Genomic DNA, 24003 nt, shown 5'->3' with positions numbered 1-24003 from the left:
CATTTTTTAAATTATTTCCTGTCTCATTCCGAAATTTATGTATTTTCTCATTATCAGAAAAAGAGCAAGGAATTTCATTTTTACTCAGATCAGAGTCATATTAAATAATATTATATTTTTATTTAAAAAATTTAGAATGCAACAAAATATAAAGTAGGGAAAAACAATAAATTAGAAATAAGATTTAATAAAATTATAATTTTAATGAATAAATAGTATTTTATCAAGATTCGTGAGCCATAAATAAGTCCTTTTGCATTGAGTATTAATCCAGGGATGTAAAAAATTCTTCTGCTGGGTCTACTGGTTGCAGATATACAAAGAACTTTCCTAACTAAATTAGCAAGCCTGGGAAATGCTCTAAAATTTTTAATGTTTAATTAAATTGCAATAATGTAGAATTAGAATTTAAATGTTCTAAAACAATTTTAAGATTTTAAAATCTGATCAAGTAGTGTCACTAATATCGAATGTTTAAAATATAATTTTAATAAAAAAATATTTTTAAACAAATTACTTGAAGTTCAGTAATTTAAAATCTACATTTTTGCATATTTTCTTTTAGGTAAATAATATCTGAGCAATCAGATTTATTGATTTGTATATAGGCTTCCCATAGGCGTAGCTAGGGGGGGGGGGCAAGGGGAACCCTCCCCCCTTTAGAAATTTATCACTTTTTGTAAATATCATTTTTAGTTAATAAAAAAATATCCCCCTTAGTCCTCCCCCCACTTCCTGACCCTCAAATATGTATGCATATATCTTAAATAATAATTTAAAAGAAAGAATGTAAAAGTTGATATTTTTTTATAAAATTATTCATCATAATTTATAGATTTTTGGGAAAATAAATTTATAAATATGTAAAATGAACCAAAAATGTTTTTTAATAAATGGAATATAAGCCAAAAATTAGTCTTAAGACAGAAGTGAAATGTATTATAATTATTAATAATAGATCCATAAAATTACTAAATAATATAATATATCAAATATAATTTTTTATAAGGTGAGTAATTTTAATTTATTTATCTTAATAAAAGTAAAATATAATTATAAAACTATTGATAAAATTAAGTCATAAATTAAAAAAATATTAAAGCACAATACAAACAGTGGAATATTATATGTCGTAGATTTACAGTATATCTAATTATCAAATGACAATCAAGGACTTTTTACCAATATAGCGAATTATATATTTTACAGAAACTATATAAAATATTGATAAGGACATCAGAAAATGTCTTTTAAAGACATTGTGGTATGAATAATATGAAAATTAAATTTAAATATCATTTTTACTTAAAATAAATAGATTTAAATAATTGAATGCAAATTGTTGCTATATTTAATATCAAGAGCATTGATTAGTAAAATTTGTTAAATTATTAACTGTAATATATTCTCTAACTGTCAAATATGTCTGTAAAAGTGGATACCTAGTATTTTATAACTAATTCTATATAATAGAATAAAATCAACTATATGTCTACTTACTTTTTATAAATAAATTACTTATAATTGTTTGGAATAAATTATTGCCATGCTTTTATATCAAGGTATATACAATACAAGTAATTTATTATATTTTTATTTTATATAAACTAATAAAAATATATTTTATATTTGTTCCAGGATTATTTTTTTTATTAAAATTTGTAAAAATATTTTACCCGGCCGAAGGCCGAGAAAAAACGGGGAAGCCGCCAGTTATTTTTTAATTCCCCCCCCCCTTTATGAAAATCCTGGCTACACCTACGAGGCTTCCATTTCTGAGAACATAAGCAATTATGATTTTCATAATCACCCAATCTAATGTTCCAAATTTAAATAATAATAATAATAATTTAATATATAAATAGTATTAAATAGCATTCTAAAAATTACACATCGCACAGCCACCATAAAAAAAATTTATCAGCGAGTCTAGCTAGCAGCTTATCCCAATCGGCATTTTCCGGCATGAATTGCCGGCAAGCCCGCGGTGCACAGGTATTAATATATTAATATTATTAAAAATAAAATATTTATCGTATAAATGTAGGAGATCTTAGATGTCATTCATATTTTTAATTTAGATGTCTAGTTATTTTCATGACTTTCTAAAGGATATTAATAAATTATCGTCTGCTAATTTAAATTTTTAAAAATGTCATCTATTGAACAGATGAGTATTCACGGAATTAGGAGCTTTGGACCGAATGATACAGATAGACAAATCATTAAGTTTTTTAAGCCTTTAACATTGATTTTAGGACCTAACGGGACTGGGAAAACAGTTATACTAATATTTCATATTTAAATATAAATTTAACACTTAGACTATTATTGAATGCTTAAATTATTTAACAACTGGGGAAATGCCTCCAGGAAATGGAAAAGGATCGGCATTTGTACATGACCCTAAAGTATTTATAAAAATTAATTTTATAATATAATTATTTGTAGGTAGCACATGAAATTGAAGTTAAAGGACAGTTAAGATTGCAAATAAAAGATTTGCAAGGAAAGCAATTGGTTGTTCAAAGATCAATGAAAACTACACAAAAGGCTAAAAAAGTAGAATTTCAAACATTAGATGGTGTAATTACCAGATGGAAACATAATGGTGAAAAGGTTAGCATTAGTTCAAGATGTGCTGAAATTGATAAAGAAATGATTAGTGCATTAGGAGTTTCAAAGTCTATTTTAAATAATGTAATATTTTGTCATCAAGAGGATGCTTTATGGTACATTGAATATTTATTGATAAGTTAATTTGAATATTTATATAACAGGCCTTTAAGTGAGGGAAAACAATTAAAACAAAAATTTGATAACATATTTGCTGCAACCAAATATATTAAAGCCTTAAATGCAATAAATGACATTAAAAAAAATCAGGTACATATTATAATTTATAGAATGAATTTAAAATTATATAATTTTATTTATATATTATATTTTATTAGATAATTATTAAATGTTTATCATTTTGAATATTCAATATTAATGCCATTAGTTTAATAAATATAATATAAGATACTAATTTTACTTTATAAATTGCAGAAAAATGAGATAAAATTATACAATGCAGAATTAAAATACCTGAAAGAAAACAAAGAATTTGCTGATGAGTTGGAAGAAAATCTTAAAAAGGCTGAAAAGAGATTTAAACTAGCAACTGATAAAGTTATAGAAATTGATGCTGAAATGAAACCTTTGCAGGTTTTTATAACTCTAATCAATAGTTGACATTTAAATATTGATATTGCTTTTTAATTTTATAGATAAACTGGTTTTTTTTTAGGAAAAATTAACTCATTTAGAGAGTCAAAGTAGAGAAATTGAATTGGCCAAGAATCAGGCAATCAAACTGCAGAATGAAATTGAACAAACAGCAGTTACCGTAAGTACAGTTAGCAATAATCTCACCAACAAAAGTTATTTGGAAACATCTTTTGATCTAAACTTCAATGGTAAAAATTTTAATTACATCAAAGGAGGTAAACCAGAGCACATACTTGCATTGAAATCCAACCTGGGAAAGGCTCAAAAAGCATTAGCCAACCATGAAAGTGAGATGCTATTTAATCAAGAAAAATTGGCCAATGTAATATTTAAATATATTTATTAAGGGCTATACATCCAAACTTGATTATTCCCTATATAATCTTTTTAAATTTACTAGTAAATTACTCAAAATATCAATAAATAGTATGAGGTAAAAAAAAAAGCTTTCAGCTATTTTTTACATCTGGAAATTTTACTTATAAAATTAATTTTTTCTTGAAAAAATGGTAATCAAGTTAAGAATGTTATATCAATGCATTAGGAGTAAAAACAAAGAATAAAATTTGGGCATAGCTTAATACATTTAGGTTAGTAAAACTCCTAAAACACCAAATAAAAATACATTTTAAATTTTAGAACAGTATTTGTTTTCCTAAATATATCTAGACCTGTGCGCCGACGAAATATCGGCGGCCGGCGCAATTTTTAAAAAATCTAATAAACGGCTGGCGGCGCGCCGAATTTTAGCCGCTGTCAATAAAATCGGCGCATATATAAATTTTTATAAGATAAATTATTATTAATTGCTTATTAATTTAAAAAAAAACAAATAAATATACACTATTCTACAGATATCTCGGCATATTTTTTAATATTCATTTAATAGAAAACTTATATCCAAAAAATCGATTTCGTAATTTAATTATCATGTATAAAAATTATTTTATTAAAATTTTTGGGAAATTTGAATTTAACGTCAATCCAGTGGTAGAGAAAACTCTTTCACTAGGTGTGCTAGTCGCCGGAATGCAAAGAATTTTTTTGGCGAGCCTGGAATTCTCCAAAAATTTAGAACGTCCATATCTTGTGAATGTCGTTTTCCAAGAAAACTGTGGCATTATTGTTCTAACTCACCTAACTTGAAATCATAATTTATATTTGTTGAATGCTTATTTGCCAATTTTGTCAAATAACTTGAATTTAATAATTCATCTTCATCCTCATTAGCTATATTTACTACCTGATTATCATCATTCTCTATAAGTTTAAGATGTTTTATTATAAGTCAATTTTTAAAATCTTGGATCTAAAAGAGAAGCCAATACCTAGATAATTTTAAATAAAAATAAAAGAATATATTTATATAATATTACTTGCAGATTATAAACCCGAAATCGTAACGCAAGTTTTTTTAGCATATTTTCCTTAAGTGAAATAATTTCAGAACTATCACTATCATTTACTATTAAATGTGTTTCAATTTCACTTCTAAAAAGTAACGCCAAGTTTAAAGTAGGCCCTTTTAGTACTGAAAGAAATTTGACAGTCACTTTAAATTTGAAAGAGATGCTATTAGTTCTTCTACCAGATCAGATTCATAATTTGATAATTTGAGAAAGTGCTTCCCAATTCTTTTCAAAACATTATTAATTAAATTCTTATTTAATCCAAATATGCTTTCTAGCATAATTAATATACTATGCCAACGTGTTGGGATATTTAATTTTAAGGTTTTCATATGCGTGGAATTATTGTTATTATTATCATTGGAATTGTCAATTTGAAACCGGGTATAGATCAATGCTGTCAAGATCTAACATGTCTGATGTTAAATCTATTGTACTTAGGCATTTTCTTTGATATTCCTCGAATTCAAATTCAACCTCTGCAGTTTCCTATCTTAGAGCAGTAATAATTTCTCTAATTCTTTTGCAAAAAATTTCCAGACTATGAATTTTTTATTATCTAGAGTTAGGATACTAAAATTATTTAAATTATTAAAGTAGATGCATCCATTTTAAAAATATGTAAAATTATGGTAACTTTTGGAATTAGATTTTTGATTAATTGAATTCTCTAATGACGTCAATATAATTAAGATTTTAAAATAGAAGGTAAAAATTCATCAAAATCCTGATTGACATTAAAAAATTACAAGAGTGATGTTGACCAATTATTAGAATAAAAGGTAGAAAGAAATTTCTGCGCCGGCCGTGCGCCGCCGATATGAAAATCGGCGGTGCGCCTGCGTGATTTTCTTAACGGTGGCGTTTTCGGCGTAACCAAAAAGGCGCACAGGTCTAGATATATCAGAGTTTCTCAATCGATTCATATTAAACTTTAATAATAAAATAACTCTAACTTTTATCTATTAATTCTAAAATAACTCTATATTTTAGATTTCTTAATATATATTTAATCTCTTAATATTTCTTGATATATATTTAATCTCTCAATTTAAATATATTCTATTTAGTATTTTTTTCTATTAATTTCTAGGTATTTCTTTATTCTATTTTCATAAAATATAATCCATAAATTTTTTATATCAATTTCATAATTTTTATAATAATAAATCCATCAATACAAAAACCTTCGTTTTTCTTTTGTTATTACCAAAACCTTCCGCGCCGATATAAAAATCAATATCAACAAAATCAATATTATTACTAACTAAATATATATTTATAATAATTGACATCTATCAATCATTTAATAATAATAATTTAAATATATATAAAATATATTATATATATATATAATATATATATCACGACCGCCCAAAAAAAAAAGACGTGATAATAAAAAAAATATGTGAACTAGAAATTTTTACATTTATATATTATCTTTGTCTTCCTTCAACATCTCTTCTTCTTCAGTCTCCATATGAATATATTTCTTTTGTAAATCGATATTGTCATTCACTTTAATCACTGTTGAACCCATCTTAGTAGCCTTGTCACTGGTATTTTGCGTCTTAGCATAATATTTGTATTTATTCTCCATCAAGATATTTGATTCTCTCAAGTTTTTAGCTTGTATATTATTTGCTCTTTTAAACCTTCCTTCATAATTATGCGGAGGCCATGGTCTATTACCGTATTGGTTACTAGATTCAATTTCATTTGTTTTATTATAATTTACATATTTATCCCCCGATATTACATTTTTATTTTTTCCACAAAAATAACTGGTTGTAGGGACTTCCTCCGAGTCACTCACATAATCATTACACTCTTGTTTCATCAATACCTTAGTTGGTATCATACAATTTTTAATGGAGTGTCCGAAACTTCGGCATCTAAAGCATCTTTTATAAATATCCCCTTTATCCTTTTTAATGAATAATTTCTTCTTTTTAACTATTTTCACATAAATAATTTGATCGGATGTTTCAATTTTATAATTCATCACGATATATATATTTCAATATATATATATATATATATTTTTTTTTAAATAAATATTTTTTAAAAAAAATTTAATTTTTTAAATTATAATTACTGAATTTTTCTTTTCTTTTTAAATATTTATAATTTGTAAATTACCCTTCTGTAATTTTTTAAATAAATTTTTTGAACATGCAGATTTATGAGAAAATCTACGCTGGGTATATATGTTACATTTTAAAAAATTTCATAATACTCTTATAATTTAGATATAGTGATTCTAAATTTTTAATTATTGAGAGAATAATAGTAGATAATTGAAACTTTATAATATATTTTCCATATATTATGGAATTATGTTTTTACGTGATTTAAAAATTAATTTCGAAAAAAAAAATGAGCATGTGTTATGAGTTTATTGTAAAAAATATTTTTTTTTATGATAAGTTCGAGAATTACTTATATAGAAAGAAAAGTAAAAAGAAACAAAATTTCTTATATGGAGATAAAAGTAAAAATAAACAAAATATTTAGTTTTTAAATAAAAACATGAGTGTGTTTTCATGAAAGTTTCTTTCTTTGTATAATTTACATAAGGGAAAAATATAAATAATGTGTATTATAGAAATTGAAGAAATTAATGTTATATATGAATTAAATAGGGATATTATAAATGTTAAAAAAAATGTTAATTAATTAGTGATTTGTTTTTTTTCATTTAAGCTAATGGAAAAATAACATATAAAAAAAAATATATATATAAGTAAATAACTTGAGTGTTCTTTATAATGGTTTTTATTTAAAAAATTACAGAAGGGTAATTTACAAATTATAAATATTTAAAAAGAAAAGAAAAATTCAGTAATTATAATTTAAAAAATTAAATTTTTTTTAAAAAATATTTATTTAAAAAAAAATATATATATATATATATATTGAAATATATATATCGTGATGAATTATAAAATTGAAACATCCGATCAAATTATTTATGTGAAAATAGTTAAAAAGAAGAAATTATTCATTAAAAAGGATAAAGGGGATATTTATAAAAGATGCTTTAGATGCCGAAGTTTCGGACACTCCATTAAAAATTGTATGATACCAACTAAGGTATTGATGAAACAAGAGTGTAATGATTATGTGAGTGACTCGGAGGAAGTCCCTACAACCAGTTATTTTTGTGGAAAAAATAAAAATGTAATATCGGGGGATAAATATGTAAATTATAATAAAACAAATGAAATTGAATCTAGTAACCAATACGGTAATAGACCATGGCCTCCGCATAATTATGAAGGAAGGTTTAAAAGAGCAAATAATATATAAGCTAAAAACTTGAGAGAATCAAATATCTTGATGGAGAATAAATACAAATATTATGCTAAGACGCAAAATACCAGTGACAAGGCTACTAAGATGGGTTCAACAGTGATTAAAGTGAATGACAATATCGATTTACAAAAGAAATATATTCATATGGAGACTGAAGAAGAAGAGATGTTGAAGGAAGACAAAGATAATATATAAATGTAAAAATTTCCAGTTCACATATTTTTTTTATTATCACGTCTTGTTTTTTTTTTGGGCGGTCGTGATATATATATTATATATATATATAATATATTTTATATATATTTAAATTATTATTATTAAATGATTGATAGATGTCAATTATTATAAATATATATTTAGTTAGTAATAATATTGATTTTGTTGATATTGATTTTTATATCGGCGCGGAAGGTTTTGGTAATAACAAAAGAAAAACGAAGGTTTTTGTATTGATGGATTTATTATTATAAAAATTATGAAATTGATATAAAAAATTTATGGATTATATTTTATGAAAATAGAATAAAGAAATACCTAGAAATTAATAGAAAAAAATACTAAATAGAATATATTTAAATTGAGAGATTAAATATATATCAAGAAATATTAAGAGATTAAATATATATTAAGAAATCTAAAATATAGAGTTATTTTAGAATTAATAGATAAAAGTTAGAGTTATTTTAAATAAAATAACTCTAACTTGTTTAAGTACAAAGTAAGTTTGTTCTCAAGATTTATAGGAACTTTGTTTCCGGTCTTTATGGACAAATTTATTACTATTTTTTTTTTATTCATATACCCTAATAAAATCATTATGACGTACTCCCACAGTACCATCATCAAACTTTATATTACACAATTTATTCCCAATATTATCCAAAACAATACCTTTTTCCCATTTTTTTTATGGTCAAAAAGTCTTCCCCAAATAATTTGACCCACAGGAAATTTTATATTGCTTTTTCCATAAGATTCTAAATTATCGATCTCTTTTGATTTAAGAAAATCTAAAGGTAATCTGGTTCTTCTACCCAAAAATAATTCAACAGGAGTAACTCCCTCTTTATTTCTTGAATTATTATAATATAACTGGGCTAACCATACTTCATTTTTCTCTTGTTTAGATTTCTTTAACCAACTTTTCACTATAGCTACCATTCTTTCAGCCTGGTCACGGCACCAATAAAATAACTCTAACTTTTATCTATTAATTCTAAAATAACTCTATATTTTAGATTTCTTAATATATATTTAATCTCTTAATATTTCTTGATATATATTTAATCTCTCAATTTAAATATATTCTATTTAGTATTTTTTTCTATTAATTTCTAGGTATTTCTTTATTCTATTTTCATAAAATATAATCCATAAATTTTTTATATCAATTTCATAATTTTTATAATAATAAATCCATCAATACAAAAACCTTCGTTTTTCTTTTGTTATTACCAAAACCTTCCGCGCCGATATAAAAATCAATATCAACAAAATCAATATTATTACTAACTAAATATATATTTATAATAATTGACATCTATCAATCATTTAATAATAATAATTTAAATATATATAAAATATATTATATATATATATAATATATATATCAAATAATGGAATTATAAACGCCAATTATAACTTATTTAAATGATGAGGATTTCTATGATATGAGTATAATAAATCAAAAGCAAAAAGCTTGGAATCTGAATATTCGAGGAATTTTTTCCCCGGTTATTCCAAGCCTTGTTTAGGGGTAGGGAATGAATATAATTTTATTAGGATAAAAAGTGCCACCTCTCCCACTTTTAGATAAAATGTATATATTGTGGTAAGAATGCCCTCAACTGTTTTTTTTTCTCTGGAGAAATTATTGCTACATTTTTTTGAGTATAATAGTATTAGTATCCTTTATATCCATTTTCATTAGTTGGAAACCCAAAATGCCAATATAGATAAGAGCGGTCACACTTTGGAAGAACAGAATTCTGTTCTTTACATGCGTAAAATGGCTTTGGAAAAGGAGAAGCAAAATTTTGCCCAACTATTAAAACAGCGAGATGCCTACATTTCCAAACACTTAACCAAGATATTGTCATCTGAAAGTTAATGATTATAATAAATAATTTATCTTGATATATTACTATTTATTTTATAAGTATAATCGTTTTAAACAATTTCTATTACAATAAAGAAACATTGAAAAAAATATGCTGGTCAATATTTGATCCATTAAAATCTGCCCATTTTTGTCACAATCTTACTATTTAATATCCTCCTAAGGATTGAATTTATATCTAAAAATGAACCATCTTTAGACCACATAAAAATTCGTATGGTCAAATACAATAATAGTTAAATATTAATTTTAAAAAAAATACTTTTGTCAAAATGATCAATTTAAAGTTTCCCATAGCCACAAAAATTTATTTAGTTAGAAATTGTTATTATGTATTATATCAACTTTAAAAATACATAAAATTTAACTCCACTAGGCATAAAATAATGAAGGTATATTTTTATTGAATCGAATAAATAGTAGTTTTTGAAATTAGTAAACCCAACCCTCATCTATTATTAAATGCAAAAAAAATGTCTAAAAAAAGATTTAACCGATTGGAATATTCATCAAAAAAAATTCTCAATTAATATTGATAATATTAATGAAAATAACGTCTCTGCACAACACGACATCGAAATAAAGGTGTACTCTAGGTTGTTGGACGAATTGGACGCGGAGAAAAAAAAATTAGACGCCACGCATACCAAACAAAGAGTAAAAAATTATTTATTTATAATATAATTCATAATCTGACTTCGAAAATTACAATAAAGAAAGAGGGCATAATACAATCATTTAGGCTTTGGAATTTTGCCAGTTCTTTTCAAAATGAAAAATATTTAAAAAATTTTGATATCGAAAATTTTTTTTTTGAGAATGCTCAAACTGAAAAATTTTTTGTATGATGAAGTCAATAATTTGAACTTCTAAAAAAATATATGATTTTGGGATCTTCAAATATTTTTTAGCTCAAAATTTTAAGCGAAAAACAAACTTTGGATTTTACCAAATCTAAATAAAATGTTAAATTTATTATATAAAATTTTAAATGTTATTTTTTCGACACTGCTCAGCTCTAATATGAATATATTCTTTAAAAAATTGAAGGTATTAGGAAGACAAAATAATTTTTTTAGCAGAATATGCATCTTCCATTATATATTTTCTGGAAAAAAAAATTTCCACCTTTGCAGCGAATTCTGGACGATAAAATAGATGTTCAAAGACGCCATGTAGACACATGCAAGGAAGAAAAAGCCAAAGTGGAAAGTGAGCTTCAAGTCCACGGGAGAACGCTCGAAACCAACGAGTCCGATATAAAAACGCTTAATCGCGAACTTAATAGCATGGCAAGCGATAAAGAAAGGCTCGATACCATCGACAAGGACATCAGAAAAACGGTCTGAAAAAAAATTATATTTTTTTTTCTTGAACCCTAAAACTATTTTTATTATGTAGTAATTTTTTTTTGGATGAAAGCTTACCCTCGCAAAATATAATAAAATATTAAAGTATTTACAATTAAATCACCGTTCATCTTTGTCTCGAGTCTCGACCTAACTTTAGATCTTTTGTGTTGGCCAAAAATGGTCGCCTTTATATTTTTTTTAAAATCCATTTATTCAAATAAGGAATTCGAAATCAAACGGGAAACTCTTGGTTCCATTTTGGACGATAACTCAACTTACGAATCTCCCAACAGAAATAAAACTAAGGAACACCATACCAATTCTAATAATGACTCCTCTACATCTGTCAACGTTAACACTGATCATACTTCTTCAATCTTCAATATTAATAATAACAGTGAAGGAACAGTCGAAGAGAGGCTGAAAAAGGACATCGTTTCTTTGCAATTCTCCAAGACTAAAGTGGATAGTCGGGTAAGCTCTCTTAATACTCTCTTGAGCAAATTGCACAACAATTCGCAATTGAGAGACAGGATTAAATCGCTCAGAGTAGATATAGCTTCCAAAGAAACCGAGCGCAATGGGTTACAGGGCAAAATGGTAGTCATTAAAAAACTCATAGCAGTGCAAGATAGTGATGATAAAGACCAATCATCATTGGATTCCGAGGGAGATATGGCGGAACATGAACGTTTTCAAGGTGGGCTGGAACGTTATCTTAGGTTTGTATGAATTACATTTAAGTTATATTTTACCCTTTTTATGTTAATTACTATCTATTTCATTGTAATATTTCATTTATTTTAATATCCCTGCATTGCATGCTCTATGTTAAAATATTACTACTTATTTTGTTTTTCACTATAACTAATAATAATCTTCTCATGCCTCACTATTATATCAGGTTTGCTAAATTTACTGTAAAATATTTTACGAATTTCGTGCTCAAATATACCTGATGAAATTAAAAATTTCGGTTATTTTTTTTCAAGAATATTTAATATACCAGGAATAACATTTATATATTTATTTAAAAACTAACAAGCTTTACATAATATTTAAATTTACCTTATATTAATTAAGGTGAAAATTTACAAAATAATTATTTTGGGGTATAATAAACATTTCCTGCGAGATATTTTTTTGTTGGTGTCTATATTTTGTTTGTGCAAATGAATAGTTAAATTTTTTCTCACTTATCATTTGGTTTTCTTGCCATTTTACCGTAACCAATTTGCATCTTTCTTACCTTGATAACGGTGCGAATCACTATGTTAAGCACTTTTATAGGTGCCCATCTATTGATAGAGCTCGAAGGATTTTAGAGAAAAAAAATTATGATATAACCATCACAATTGTTGCAACTTATATTCGTTTACATGTTTGCCAATTTATTGATTTATTCATTTCCATATGTATAGAATTTACATTGAATTGGGAAAATTGAATCATCCAGACACTACTATATATTTTTCGATAATCTACTCATTAACTCATGGCTTTAGACGTGATTGCATTACATGATTCAAATACCACCGAAAGGACGCATATAATAACTTATACAATTTCAACTGTACCAGAAGTTCGGTGCAAATAGGACAAAATCATAATGTGGCAAAACGAAATTTGCTACAAACTGGTTGCCGTGAAAAGTGTAAGAAAGGAACAGCCAAATATTTAGTAATTCATGGGAGGGAAGTCTTAATCTCCAAGGCTCTCTTAATTTCATGTGTATTTGGGCACACAACCCTATTATCTTCCAGAAATAGAAAAAGTAAATAAGTTGTATTTGACAATTTTTTAAAATTCTAATATCTAGGGCTTGCAATATAGGTTGAAAAAAAGGATCTAATCATTACCCAAATAAAACAATAAGGAGGGTGTTTTAAAATGTCAAGGTACCAATTAGAGATCTGCAAGGTTAGGCCTGTACCCAGCCCTAGTCTGGTCCGAACGGGCTTCGGGCCGGGCTCGGGCCTAATATTTTTATAAAAATTTGGGCCGGGTCGGGTCGGACCTTGGAATTTTTTTTAAATATATCTAAATTTATCAATTTTATAGCCGGGCCGATCCACATATATTTCACCGATCCGATACCGATCCGATATTTTTACTGATTTTTAATCACCACTGTTTGAATCAAATGTAATTAAGAAATCAATATTTTTTATGCAAAAAATCGAATTATGGATAATTTAATTTTTTTTATTTCTACAATTAAGGCTATAATAAAAAAAATATATGTTTAATAATATGTCCATTTTATGTTGGAATTATAAAATTGTAAAATTTAATATATAAAATTATAATATATTAGATTTTTTAAAATAAATATGAGAGCCTCTAGATTTTCTCGGAATAAGCTTCTACTATATGGACTATCTATATCTCCTGCCGTACTGAAGGCAGATTCAGGTGATTCCGCAGATAACGTATTTTGCAAAATTATCTTTGTCTTTTGTAAAATATTTCTATAATTCAGATACCATATTTAAAAAAAATTCTTTTATTTAAAGTATAAATAAAAAAATTATCGTTATTTAAAAAGATTTAAAATAAATAAAACTTTGGGTGTTCCTTTCTATTTTTATAAAAAAAACTTTTAAAATACTATAAATCTATTTTAAATAAGAAATGAAATTTAAAAAAAATTATTTGGAAAATATTATAATGTAAAATAAATATACATAACATAAAATAAAATAACAAAAAAAGAAAAGTAAAAAGATTGGATCGGATCGGTTCTTAAAGGTATCGGTCCGATCCGATATTTTCAGAAAACGCTAAATATTGGTGCCGATCCGATCCGATATTTAATATCGGCACAGCCCTACAATTTTATATTGAATTTTTTATGTAATTTGATTTTATTTATTGAAACTAAACGCCATATAACATATGTCTTTTATTTTGAGTAATTATAAAAATTAATTTCTATATTTAAATAAATTTGGGTCGGGCGGTAAATTTTTTTAAAAGAAATTTCGGGCCGGGCCGGCAAAACTTTTTTAAAAAAATTTAGGGCCGGGCCGGGTTTGAAAAATTAGACTCGATGCAGATCACTAGTACCAATATACAACAAAATAGCTTGCGAGAAATGTGGCTTATACTCATATCCTACCATTAAAAGGTTTATAAGGGCGCCCATTACTCTTTTTTTTTTAATCTCTAGCTATATATGCACATATTCGAATTATTGCAAGTCAATATAATATAATTTTTTATGAATCCAGGCAAAAATCTCAAGCCATAAATGAGTCGCAAGAAAGATTGAGCAATATAAACGTGGAACTATCTACTTTAAAGGCAGAAAACTCCCATTCCACCGAAAAATTGGAGGAGTTCGAAAAAGAGTTAGCTTCGTGTGAACAAGAAATCCTAGAAGTTAGTCAATCGTTTTAATTATAATTTGTTAATAATCATCTTATTGGAATGAAGTAAAAATAAAATTATTATAAAATTTATAATCCCTATTTGTTCATTAGCACTATTCTTTTAAACATTTATCTTTGGCGAGTAAATGTTCTTCAAAAAATTTAGAATTAGATATCATATTTAAAAAAAATTGTTCCAGATACAAATGATCAAAATTTTGTATCTAGGATACAAATATCCGCGATACTGGCCAACCCTGAAAATATTATATGCATAATTTTAGACTATCCCCCCAAAGCTTATATGGTAATTATTTTTTATGTATCGATTACATATGAATTAGTTTCCCTAATAAATGGCAAAAAAATTTGATATGATTTTTATTGTTTTTCGATCATTTATATAATCAATTCATTAAAAAAAATTTTTTTTAATTTTCTAATCAGCTGTGCAATATGAAAGATATCGGTGAAGAGTTGTCAAATTTGGAACAAAGTTTAAACGATTTACACGAGTAAATATTTGATATAACAATTTATAAAGAGAGAATGATATTCTTGTTTTTTCTCATTAATATATAATAATTATTATTCATTAATTTTATCATTATAAGACGCAAAGGTGCCCTATTAGGCTCTCAAACCATATACAAAAAATTCTCGGATAGACTGAAGGATATAAAATGTTGTCCTATATGCAACAGAAATTTCCAAGGAACTTCTTCTAACAAGCGAGCTGGTGCTACTTCTAACGAACAAACTTTTGGTTTAAAAAATTTTTTTTAAGTGGAATTGGAGACAGCCTTTATAACTAAATAAAACACTAAATAACAGAGATGCGTCTATTACATTTTTTTTACCGATATACTCCTGATTAACTTGCTAATATCACCCACCGATACTTATATGAAACATGAACAAAACTTAATTTAACTAACCTTTAGAAAATTGAGTAATATAATATCGAGAAAAAATACATAAGTATCGACCGCTACAAATATTGGGTATTTGTGGTATTCTATTATAAATACATTAATTGATATTTTAATATAAAAGACGATTTGATCAAAGACCTAGAAAGAAAACTAAGCATCATTCCCCCTAAATTAGCCGAGACTAACACGTCCATAGATAAATTCGAAGGCCAATATCACGAATTGTTGGAACTCAAGCCCAAGAATTCTTCCGTAATTTTTTAAAATATAATAAAATTTACTTTTACATCTATTTAAAATTTTAGGTATGCTAATTATTCATATCTTCTACTTTCTCCTCCGTTTAAATGGCTGTTCCGGGGGTTTACCCGGATATGTCAGTTCCCCTCTGATACCTCTTTTATTTTTTTTACCCCTGGGTATCGCCATTTGTAAGATCCATTTTTTCTCATTTCACCCTTTATTACTTTGACCCACGTCATTTTAAGACTTCTCAGAGGGCTTCGCTATTGATTATTATTTCAAAAGTCTTTTTTTTTACCCACATGCCGGTCTTTTATAACCTATCCTATAGTACCAAATAGTTAAAAACTATCTGCAAATCATATGATTTCTAGGGGAGGGAGGTCCAAAATGGAAACGCATATTAGTGGTGGAGGAGTACGTTGTAAGTATAATAATAAAAAAATAGGAAATAATTTTTTTAAAGGGATAATATTGATATGCAAGATTAATTTCTAAGAATTTGTTTAAATCGCTTTTACAAAACTACAGAAAAGTATACTTTGATTATTTAAAAAGGTCTTTTAGTGATACCTAATTGAGCGTTTGCGTTTCGTTATGCGCAAAACGCAAACAATAAATTTCAAATGGGATCATGCAAGTTGATAACAATTTATAAATATTAATAAAAACGCAAACATGTTTGCCTTTCGAAAATGCTAAATTAGGTCGCAATATAAATTTATGAAAACCATTTTGAAAGGGGGTTCAAAAAATTTATAGAGTTTAGTTCACTCCTTTTAATAATTTTGTTATTATACGTTTCTGTTTCAGAAATCAAAACGCTGGTTACAGTTATTGTTACCAACTATTTTTTTCCGCAATAAATATAAATTTTGAAGATGTTTAAAAAAGGTATATTTTTTAGGTCGATAAATATAAACGCGTTGATATACCCAAGATAAAGACTGTTCTTTTAACGTTGGAACAAAAAATTTGCGAAGTGACTGAACAATTAGAAAACGTATAATCCTTATATCCATCTCTCAGATTTAGTCGATAACTGAATTATTTATAAAAATAAATGATTTTTTTTGCAAATTCTTACTATAGGAACAAAAAGTTTTGAGCTATTTGAACGCGGAGGGGACTCAGGCCAAAAATTTGATTAAAGACGCTATCATTTACGATAAATTGTGCAAAGATATCGCGGATTTGAAGGAGCGATGCGCTATTGAATCCCAGAAATCAGCCGATATTGATAGTATTCTAAAAAAAATTTTTTAAAAAACTATAAGATTGTGATTATGAGATAGTAGAGAAAAATTAAGTAAGTATGTTGGTAAATAGTTTTAATGAGATTGGTTTAAAAAAAGGTATATCTAAGTTAAAAGCTTAGAAAGGTGGGATGGGAACTATGCTATAAACGGGTTAAAAAACGGGGTTTATTTGGCTAATGGAAAAAGTGACTATTCTGCATTTTACCTTATAGAATTAGTGTTGTTAAAGGTTACTAGTTTATATTATTTCATAAGTAATAACTAGTTACATTTAAAATTACAATTAGTTACATTGCAAGTTACTTTACAAATTGTTTCTAAAAATAACCTAAACTCATCATTTTTATCATATTATTTAGCGATTTATTCGATCACAGGAATATAAATGAAAATACAATTTAAAGAAATAATTGCTATGATAATATATCACAATATAGCATTTATTTTTCAAAAAATTGAACTTAATAAAAAAAAAAAATTGATTCTAACAATATATTTTAAAAATACTGCTTGTTTTTCTCCAATAAACTTCCCTATATTAAAAAGAGCGCTTGATGTGAGTGTGATATTAAGTTTAATAAACTATAATGTTAAATTTCGGAAATCATCATATAAAGATAATGAATAAGATATATATATTATTTATTTTAAAATGTAACTTGAAAAGTATTGTTATTATCTTTACATCATTTTTCTTTTCTAGTTTAACTATTCGCAGTTATTTTTAATAACGCTACTTGTGAAGTATCTGTCAATTTTTTAAAACTATATTTTGTTATCATTTAAAAAACGTTTAGACCTGCTAATTATAAAATAATATTTTGAAAATTTTACTTCGAATGATTTTGCCGATTTGAAATGATACACACTTCTAGTGTAGTATGCCCGATTAAGGGTGTATTAAATTAGTTTTAAAAAATTTGAGTTATGGCCCACCGAAATTTTTTATCGGGGTTTTCAGCCCAACCCATGAAATTCATTTTAGAACAAATTACACAAAAGAAAATTTTGCTAGGCCCACGAGCCAGCCTGCGCTAACCTCTAGCTGGAGTAGACCTGGAAAAGTTATTCACCTTTAACCCATATAACTTCCCCTTAAAAATACTCGTTAGAGTTTTACTAATTTGATTTATCAGCTGACTAATACTTGTGATTAGGGCTGGGAACCAATAGTAAAAACCCAATATTAACAAAATATTGTATTGGTATTGGGTCTAAAATATTGGTATTGGTTTAAACAATATTTTCTATTTCTTGTAATGGTATTGCTATTGGTATTGGTTTATATTGGTAACTATTGGTTTATATTGGTATTGGTTTAAATTCAAATTACTAATTAAAAGAATAGAAATAGTGATTATAAAACCCTTAATTTCTAATTTTAAATAAACATGGGAAAAAAAATGATGATACCATAAAATCAGGGCTAAGAACCAACTCTCAAAATTTTACTGAATTCAAATTCTTTTTTTAAACTAGGAATTTATTAGGTGATGTGAATATAAAAAATTTTGTTTTAATCATGTATTTTTTGTATCAACAATAATAAACGTATTGATTTTGAACCATTTTATTTATCACAAAGAACATAGCAAAATAAGTAAACTAAAAATGTAACATAACTGTCTATTTATACAAAATATAATGCAAAAGAATGATATAATTTTAATATAAGAAGAGGAAATAATTTTATGTATTTAAGAAGAATCTTGCATGCGCATCCAACTTTTTAGGCACAGGCAAGCTTGTATAGTATGCTCATTTAGTGAACAACGTTAATCTGTTATAACATACCGTCCTTCTGAAAGAGCCCTTTCAGAGCTAGATGAGGTGGCCGGAATTGCTAGATAATCTCTGGCAATTTTGATAATACTGGATATCTATTTTTATTTAATTTCCACCAATCTAATGGATTTGTATCATTGGAAATTGTGGCTTCATCTACGTATTTACTTATTTCTAAGTTGTTATTATTATGAGGTTTCACCTGATAAATTTTGTCATAAAAGGACAATTTTTTGTTATTTTGTGCTTCATTTGTAAGTTCCGCTGAATTGTTATTATTTATTTTATAACTATTGTATTCATTAGTAAGATATCCAATAAGAGTTTGCATATTATTATGCTTTAATAAATGACTTGATAGTTTAAATCTTGGGTCAATCATTGTTGAAATAATAAAGAGGTGTTTATTATAATTATAGTATTTATTAAGTTTTGTTAAGGCATCTAAAGAAGCTGTCTTTAAAATAGAATTAGGATTATTATTATAATTCTCCACATGCTCAAAAATACTGGAATATAAAGGAATAATTGTTGAAATTGTTGTAGTGTTAGCACATGAGGCCATCTCTGTAGCAAAATTAAATGATTCCAGAAATTCTCGGTATATTTCTATATTATTCCAGGCTAATGCACTAATATAATTTTCTTGATTGGTATTTTGTAAATGATTGGTATATGTTGTCAAATAGGGTTTGAGCAATATTGCTCTATCAAGCATTTGGTATGTTGAATTCCAACGTGTTGGTATATCCAAAATTGGGTGAGGAAATTTTAAGTGTGGATTTTTTTCAAGATATATTTTTTCGAGTTTATTAAATTTAGATATAGAAAGTTTAAAAATTTTAAAAAAATTTCTTATTTTTTTTAAAGTTGTATTTAAGGGTTCCAATGCAGCCATGACAGCCAAATGTATAATATAGCAAAAGCATTTGCACACATTATCAAAATTATCTTTTTGTTTTAAAATTTTTAGAAATGCTAAATTATTACTTGCATTGTCTAATGTAATGTAAAAAAATCAATTTCAAATTTTACTTTTAATACAGAATTAAAAATATTAAAAATATTAATAGAATTATGTGCTGATTTAAAAGGAATAAAATCTAATAAATGATTATTTAATTTAAAATCATTATCAATATAATGAATTGTTATGCCCATAAAGGGTATTTTATTTAAACAGGACCAAATGTCTATTGCTAAGGAAAATTTAGATGTAATGTTAGAAAGTACAGATTTTAAATTGATAAAAGAACTATGATAATATTTCATAATTTCTATTTTTAGTGTTTTTTTAGAAACTAATGTTAGTGAAGGGTTACAATATGCTATTAAATTTTTAAAAGTGATATCCTCAACTATTGAAAAGGCTAAATTATTTTGAATGAAAAAGTTTATAATTAAATTATTTAAATTAGCTTTATTATTTATATTATTAAGTAAAAATGATTTTATTGTCTTAATTTTTTTACTGCCAATATTTATTTGCTCACATTTCTTATATAATGTTGGGTGGATGGATTTAAGATGTGTCCATAATCCTGAGGTTCCAAAATTGGGAAGTGATATTTTTTTTTTATATTTATTACAAATTGCCTTTTTTTTTTATTATCATAAGTAGTATAAAATTCCCATTTTTGCTGAATTTCGTCTTTTATTAGATATTGATAATTCTTCTTGTTCCTTATCGCTATTATTATTAGTACCAACAGCATCTATATTTATTAACTCTATTTGGTCTTCATTTATTATAATATCCTAAATAAATAGATAAAATTGATAGATATCATGTAAAAAATTTAATACCATAATAAAAATAAACTATAATTATAAATAACAGAAATATTGATATCACAGTAGTATTTGGAAGAAATAACAGATGTAATCAGTTTTTGCAATGAAAGTAAAAAAAATACCACGATATAATTATCCACGATAAACCCAAATAATTATGTTATTTTTAATATTGGTATTGGTTAAAATTGTATTTAAACAATATATCAAAACCAATATATTTAGGTAATTGGTATTGGTATTGGTTGTAAAAGCAATACCAATATTTAAATATATATTGGTTTATATTGGTATTGGTATTGTAAACCAATATTATATTGGTATTGGTCCCACCCCTACTTGTGATCAATCTTGTTTTCATTTGTTAAGAAAAAAAGTATGACAAATATAGTACTAAAATATATATTTTTTAAAAAAGGTGAAGATGATAGAAACTTAAATTCTGTATTGGAAGAGAAGGAAGAACTCGATCTTAAGGCCGAAAGTTTGAACAAGGAAATTGAATTCAAGAAACAAAAACTGTCAAATCACAACGATAGACTCCAGAGGCTGGAACGCAAAATCAACGCGTTACAGGGTGAAAAGTTGAAAATTCAGAGGTTTATTATTATTTTTATAAGAAACTTGCAGAGGTATAATTTGCATAGCTCGGCCGCCCGGATTTTTTAAGAAAGTTTTTCGCCCCGGCCCAGGTTTTATATTTTTAGGCCCGGCCCAAATTTTTTTTAAAATATATTTTATTTATTTGTAATTTTTATAGCTAATAATGGCGATTTAAAATATTTGGTTTTAAATTATACCGCCCGGCCTGGGTTTTTTTAAAAAAAAATATTCAGACCTGACCTAGCCCGGATATATTTAAAAAAATTAAAATACGGTCCGGGCCTGCAAGTCTCTGACTTATATCAAAAAATAAAATACTTTAATAGCTTGGAGTTTTATTAATATTTTGTTTCAATGCATTATTATTATCATTGAACTAAATCATTTCTATACAATGTATTTAATGAAATGTTCTATCAAATCTAAGATATAAATTTGCATTAGTATATTTTTGAATATAACGATATATAAGAACGAAACTAAAATGAATTTGATTATAGAAATAGAGATTATATCATATATACATGAAAGAAATGTCCCAAGATTAAAATATAAATATCTCATCTAAGGATATAACAAACACGTATTTTTACCATTTAGAAAAAAAAGCTAAATTGTTCGACTTGTCGCTGCCAAAGTTGGGAAAATGATAAACAAATGCATACTCTTTGTTGTTTTTTTAGATATGTACATTTTAAAAAAAATTTTTTGTGTGTATGTAAAAGTGAATTAGAAAGGCAAAATTATTAATAGTGCTATTTCAGATCTTTGAAGATAAATTTTACTAGCTATTACAAATAAATTTGATATAGTTCTTGATTTCTGTAAGAAAATATCGGGAACCCTCCCCCCTCTAGCCGGAAGGGAAACTTCGTAAAATTAGACCATAGTATGCTTCAAATTAAATATCAAAGCGGCTTATACAATTAAAAACAAGATGAATTGGTTTTCGAATCGGAAAAAAAACAATTGTTTATTTTTCTTTACCATTTTTTAGAAAAGGTCTTCTTAACTCCATAATTATGTGCTTTTAAATTGAAAATTTCACCTCAAAAATATTTTAATAAATTTATTGTGGAAAGGAAAAATATATAAAATTTATAAAAGACCTAAAACATTTATGGGTTTCGGAAAAAAACTTAAAATTAAGGTTGCCAAGTTTTTCAAACGAGATTAAACTATTAAGACGAAATAACGCTTTTTTTTATTACAAAAATTATTTATCTTAAAGTGGTCTTCAAAAGAGAACACAGCTTGAAGATAAAAAGGGTGAGTTGTTCGCGTCGATCAAATTCGCGAAGGAACAAATCGAATATCTCAAGCCCAAAATCCTGCCCATACAAGTTTTTTCGAATAAACTTGATTTTTTTTTTTAAAGTGCTCTGCTTGCTTCACACTTATTTATTATTTTTTCTTCATCTCCCTTCCCCCTACCCAACGATTTTTTTTGCTCTAGTAAAAAAGATAATTTATAGGCGCTCTAGTAAAATAAAAATAATTTGAACAATTTATTAAAGGGGACGACAATTTAAATTTCTTTATCTAGAAAAGGTCCTGCTTGAAAAAACCTTTTTTGATTCCTTACGACTCCGAATCAGAAGAAAATGTCTTTAAGAATATTCTAACCCATTCTTGACGACCTTTTTTTAAACATTTTTTTATTAAAGTAAGTTGGGTTTTTTTTAAATCCTGTTTTTCTCATTACCCAATAAATATAACCGGTCAAACCCCCCCCCCTTTTTTCTTTTTTTTAGCATATGGTATGACGGTCCAAAGATGGTATACCCTGGTCTTGCCATGACCCATTTCGGGATACTTAATCCTACTCTAATAGCGAATAATATTAAAATCTGCTCCAATTTTTTTTACTGATTATTAACTCTATAGGATTTAAAATTTAATTAGGAAGGATTTATTCATCAGAATATAAAATAAACTATTTTAATTATAAATTTCAGTGCTGTAAAACTTACTTTAAAAATGTAACGCCGTTACTTTTACATTACTGTCCGAAAAGGGAAGGTCATTCGTTACCTTACTTGTTAACTTCCAAAAAAAGAAACGCGTTAACGGTACTTTTTCAATTAAGTAACTTCTTTCGTTACTTTCAAAATAGAATACTCTAGCAGATATTTTTTTTTAAATGTTATGTTTCAAATGTTATAAAAAAAAACATTAATAATTATGATTGAAAAATATAGTTATAAAAAAAAATTAAAATGTATTAGAAAAAATTTAAATTTGCATAGCATTTTTCAAAATATATTTTTAGCATAATTTCTTTTCAAAAATTTCTCATCTGATAAAAAGGATGTTTTTTTTATCAGTTAAACACAACTTTTGACGTGCTACAGACAGGTTCAACTGATGCCGATGATGGAGTGTTAATTTAAAAAATATAATTATTGGTTTAAAATATTTAAAGAATTATTTTTTTTACTAAAATAAATTAACTTCATAAAAATTTGTATTATAAACTCGTTGGCATGTGCCGAAACATGTCAGTTTCGGTGGATAGATAAAATTTAAATTTAATATA

At 26.0% G+C, this 24003-nt stretch overlaps 1 protein-coding gene across 1 annotated transcript in view; it reads left to right on the top strand.

Moving 5' to 3' along the window:
- Positions 1 to 2152: 2152 nt before the first annotated feature.
- The window catches only part of LOC135929584 (DNA repair protein RAD50-like), a 31000-nt gene continuing 9149 nt past the window's right edge, over positions 2153 to 24003 (top strand). Inside the window, exons 1-18 of the mRNA XM_065466239.1 lie at positions 2153 to 2281; positions 2325 to 2411; positions 2452 to 2732; positions 2781 to 2886; positions 3052 to 3210; positions 3293 to 3595; positions 9931 to 10105; positions 10607 to 10776; positions 11256 to 11462; positions 11694 to 12193; positions 14705 to 14855; positions 15293 to 15360; positions 15460 to 15611; positions 15902 to 16032; positions 16931 to 17026; positions 17116 to 17266; positions 21280 to 21460; positions 22696 to 22807. Coding sequence (XP_065322311.1) covers positions 2153 to 2281; positions 2325 to 2411; positions 2452 to 2732; positions 2781 to 2886; positions 3052 to 3210; positions 3293 to 3595; positions 9931 to 10105; positions 10607 to 10776; positions 11256 to 11462; positions 11694 to 12193; positions 14705 to 14855; positions 15293 to 15360; positions 15460 to 15611; positions 15902 to 16032; positions 16931 to 17026; positions 17116 to 17266; positions 21280 to 21460; positions 22696 to 22807 — 3159 coding nt within the window. The remainder of the gene's footprint in view (positions 2282 to 2324; positions 2412 to 2451; positions 2733 to 2780; positions 2887 to 3051; positions 3211 to 3292; positions 3596 to 9930; positions 10106 to 10606; positions 10777 to 11255; positions 11463 to 11693; positions 12194 to 14704; positions 14856 to 15292; positions 15361 to 15459; positions 15612 to 15901; positions 16033 to 16930; positions 17027 to 17115; positions 17267 to 21279; positions 21461 to 22695; positions 22808 to 24003) is intronic.

This window comes from Gordionus sp. m RMFG-2023, chromosome 5, assembly GCF_954871325.1.
Source record: "Gordionus sp. m RMFG-2023 chromosome 5, tfGorSpeb1-WG-v2, whole genome shotgun sequence".
Taxonomy (NCBI): domain Eukaryota; kingdom Metazoa; phylum Nematomorpha; class Gordioida; order Chordodea; family Parachordodidae; genus Gordionus; species Gordionus sp. m RMFG-2023.
This window is presented reverse-complemented; position numbering and strand designations above follow the sequence as displayed.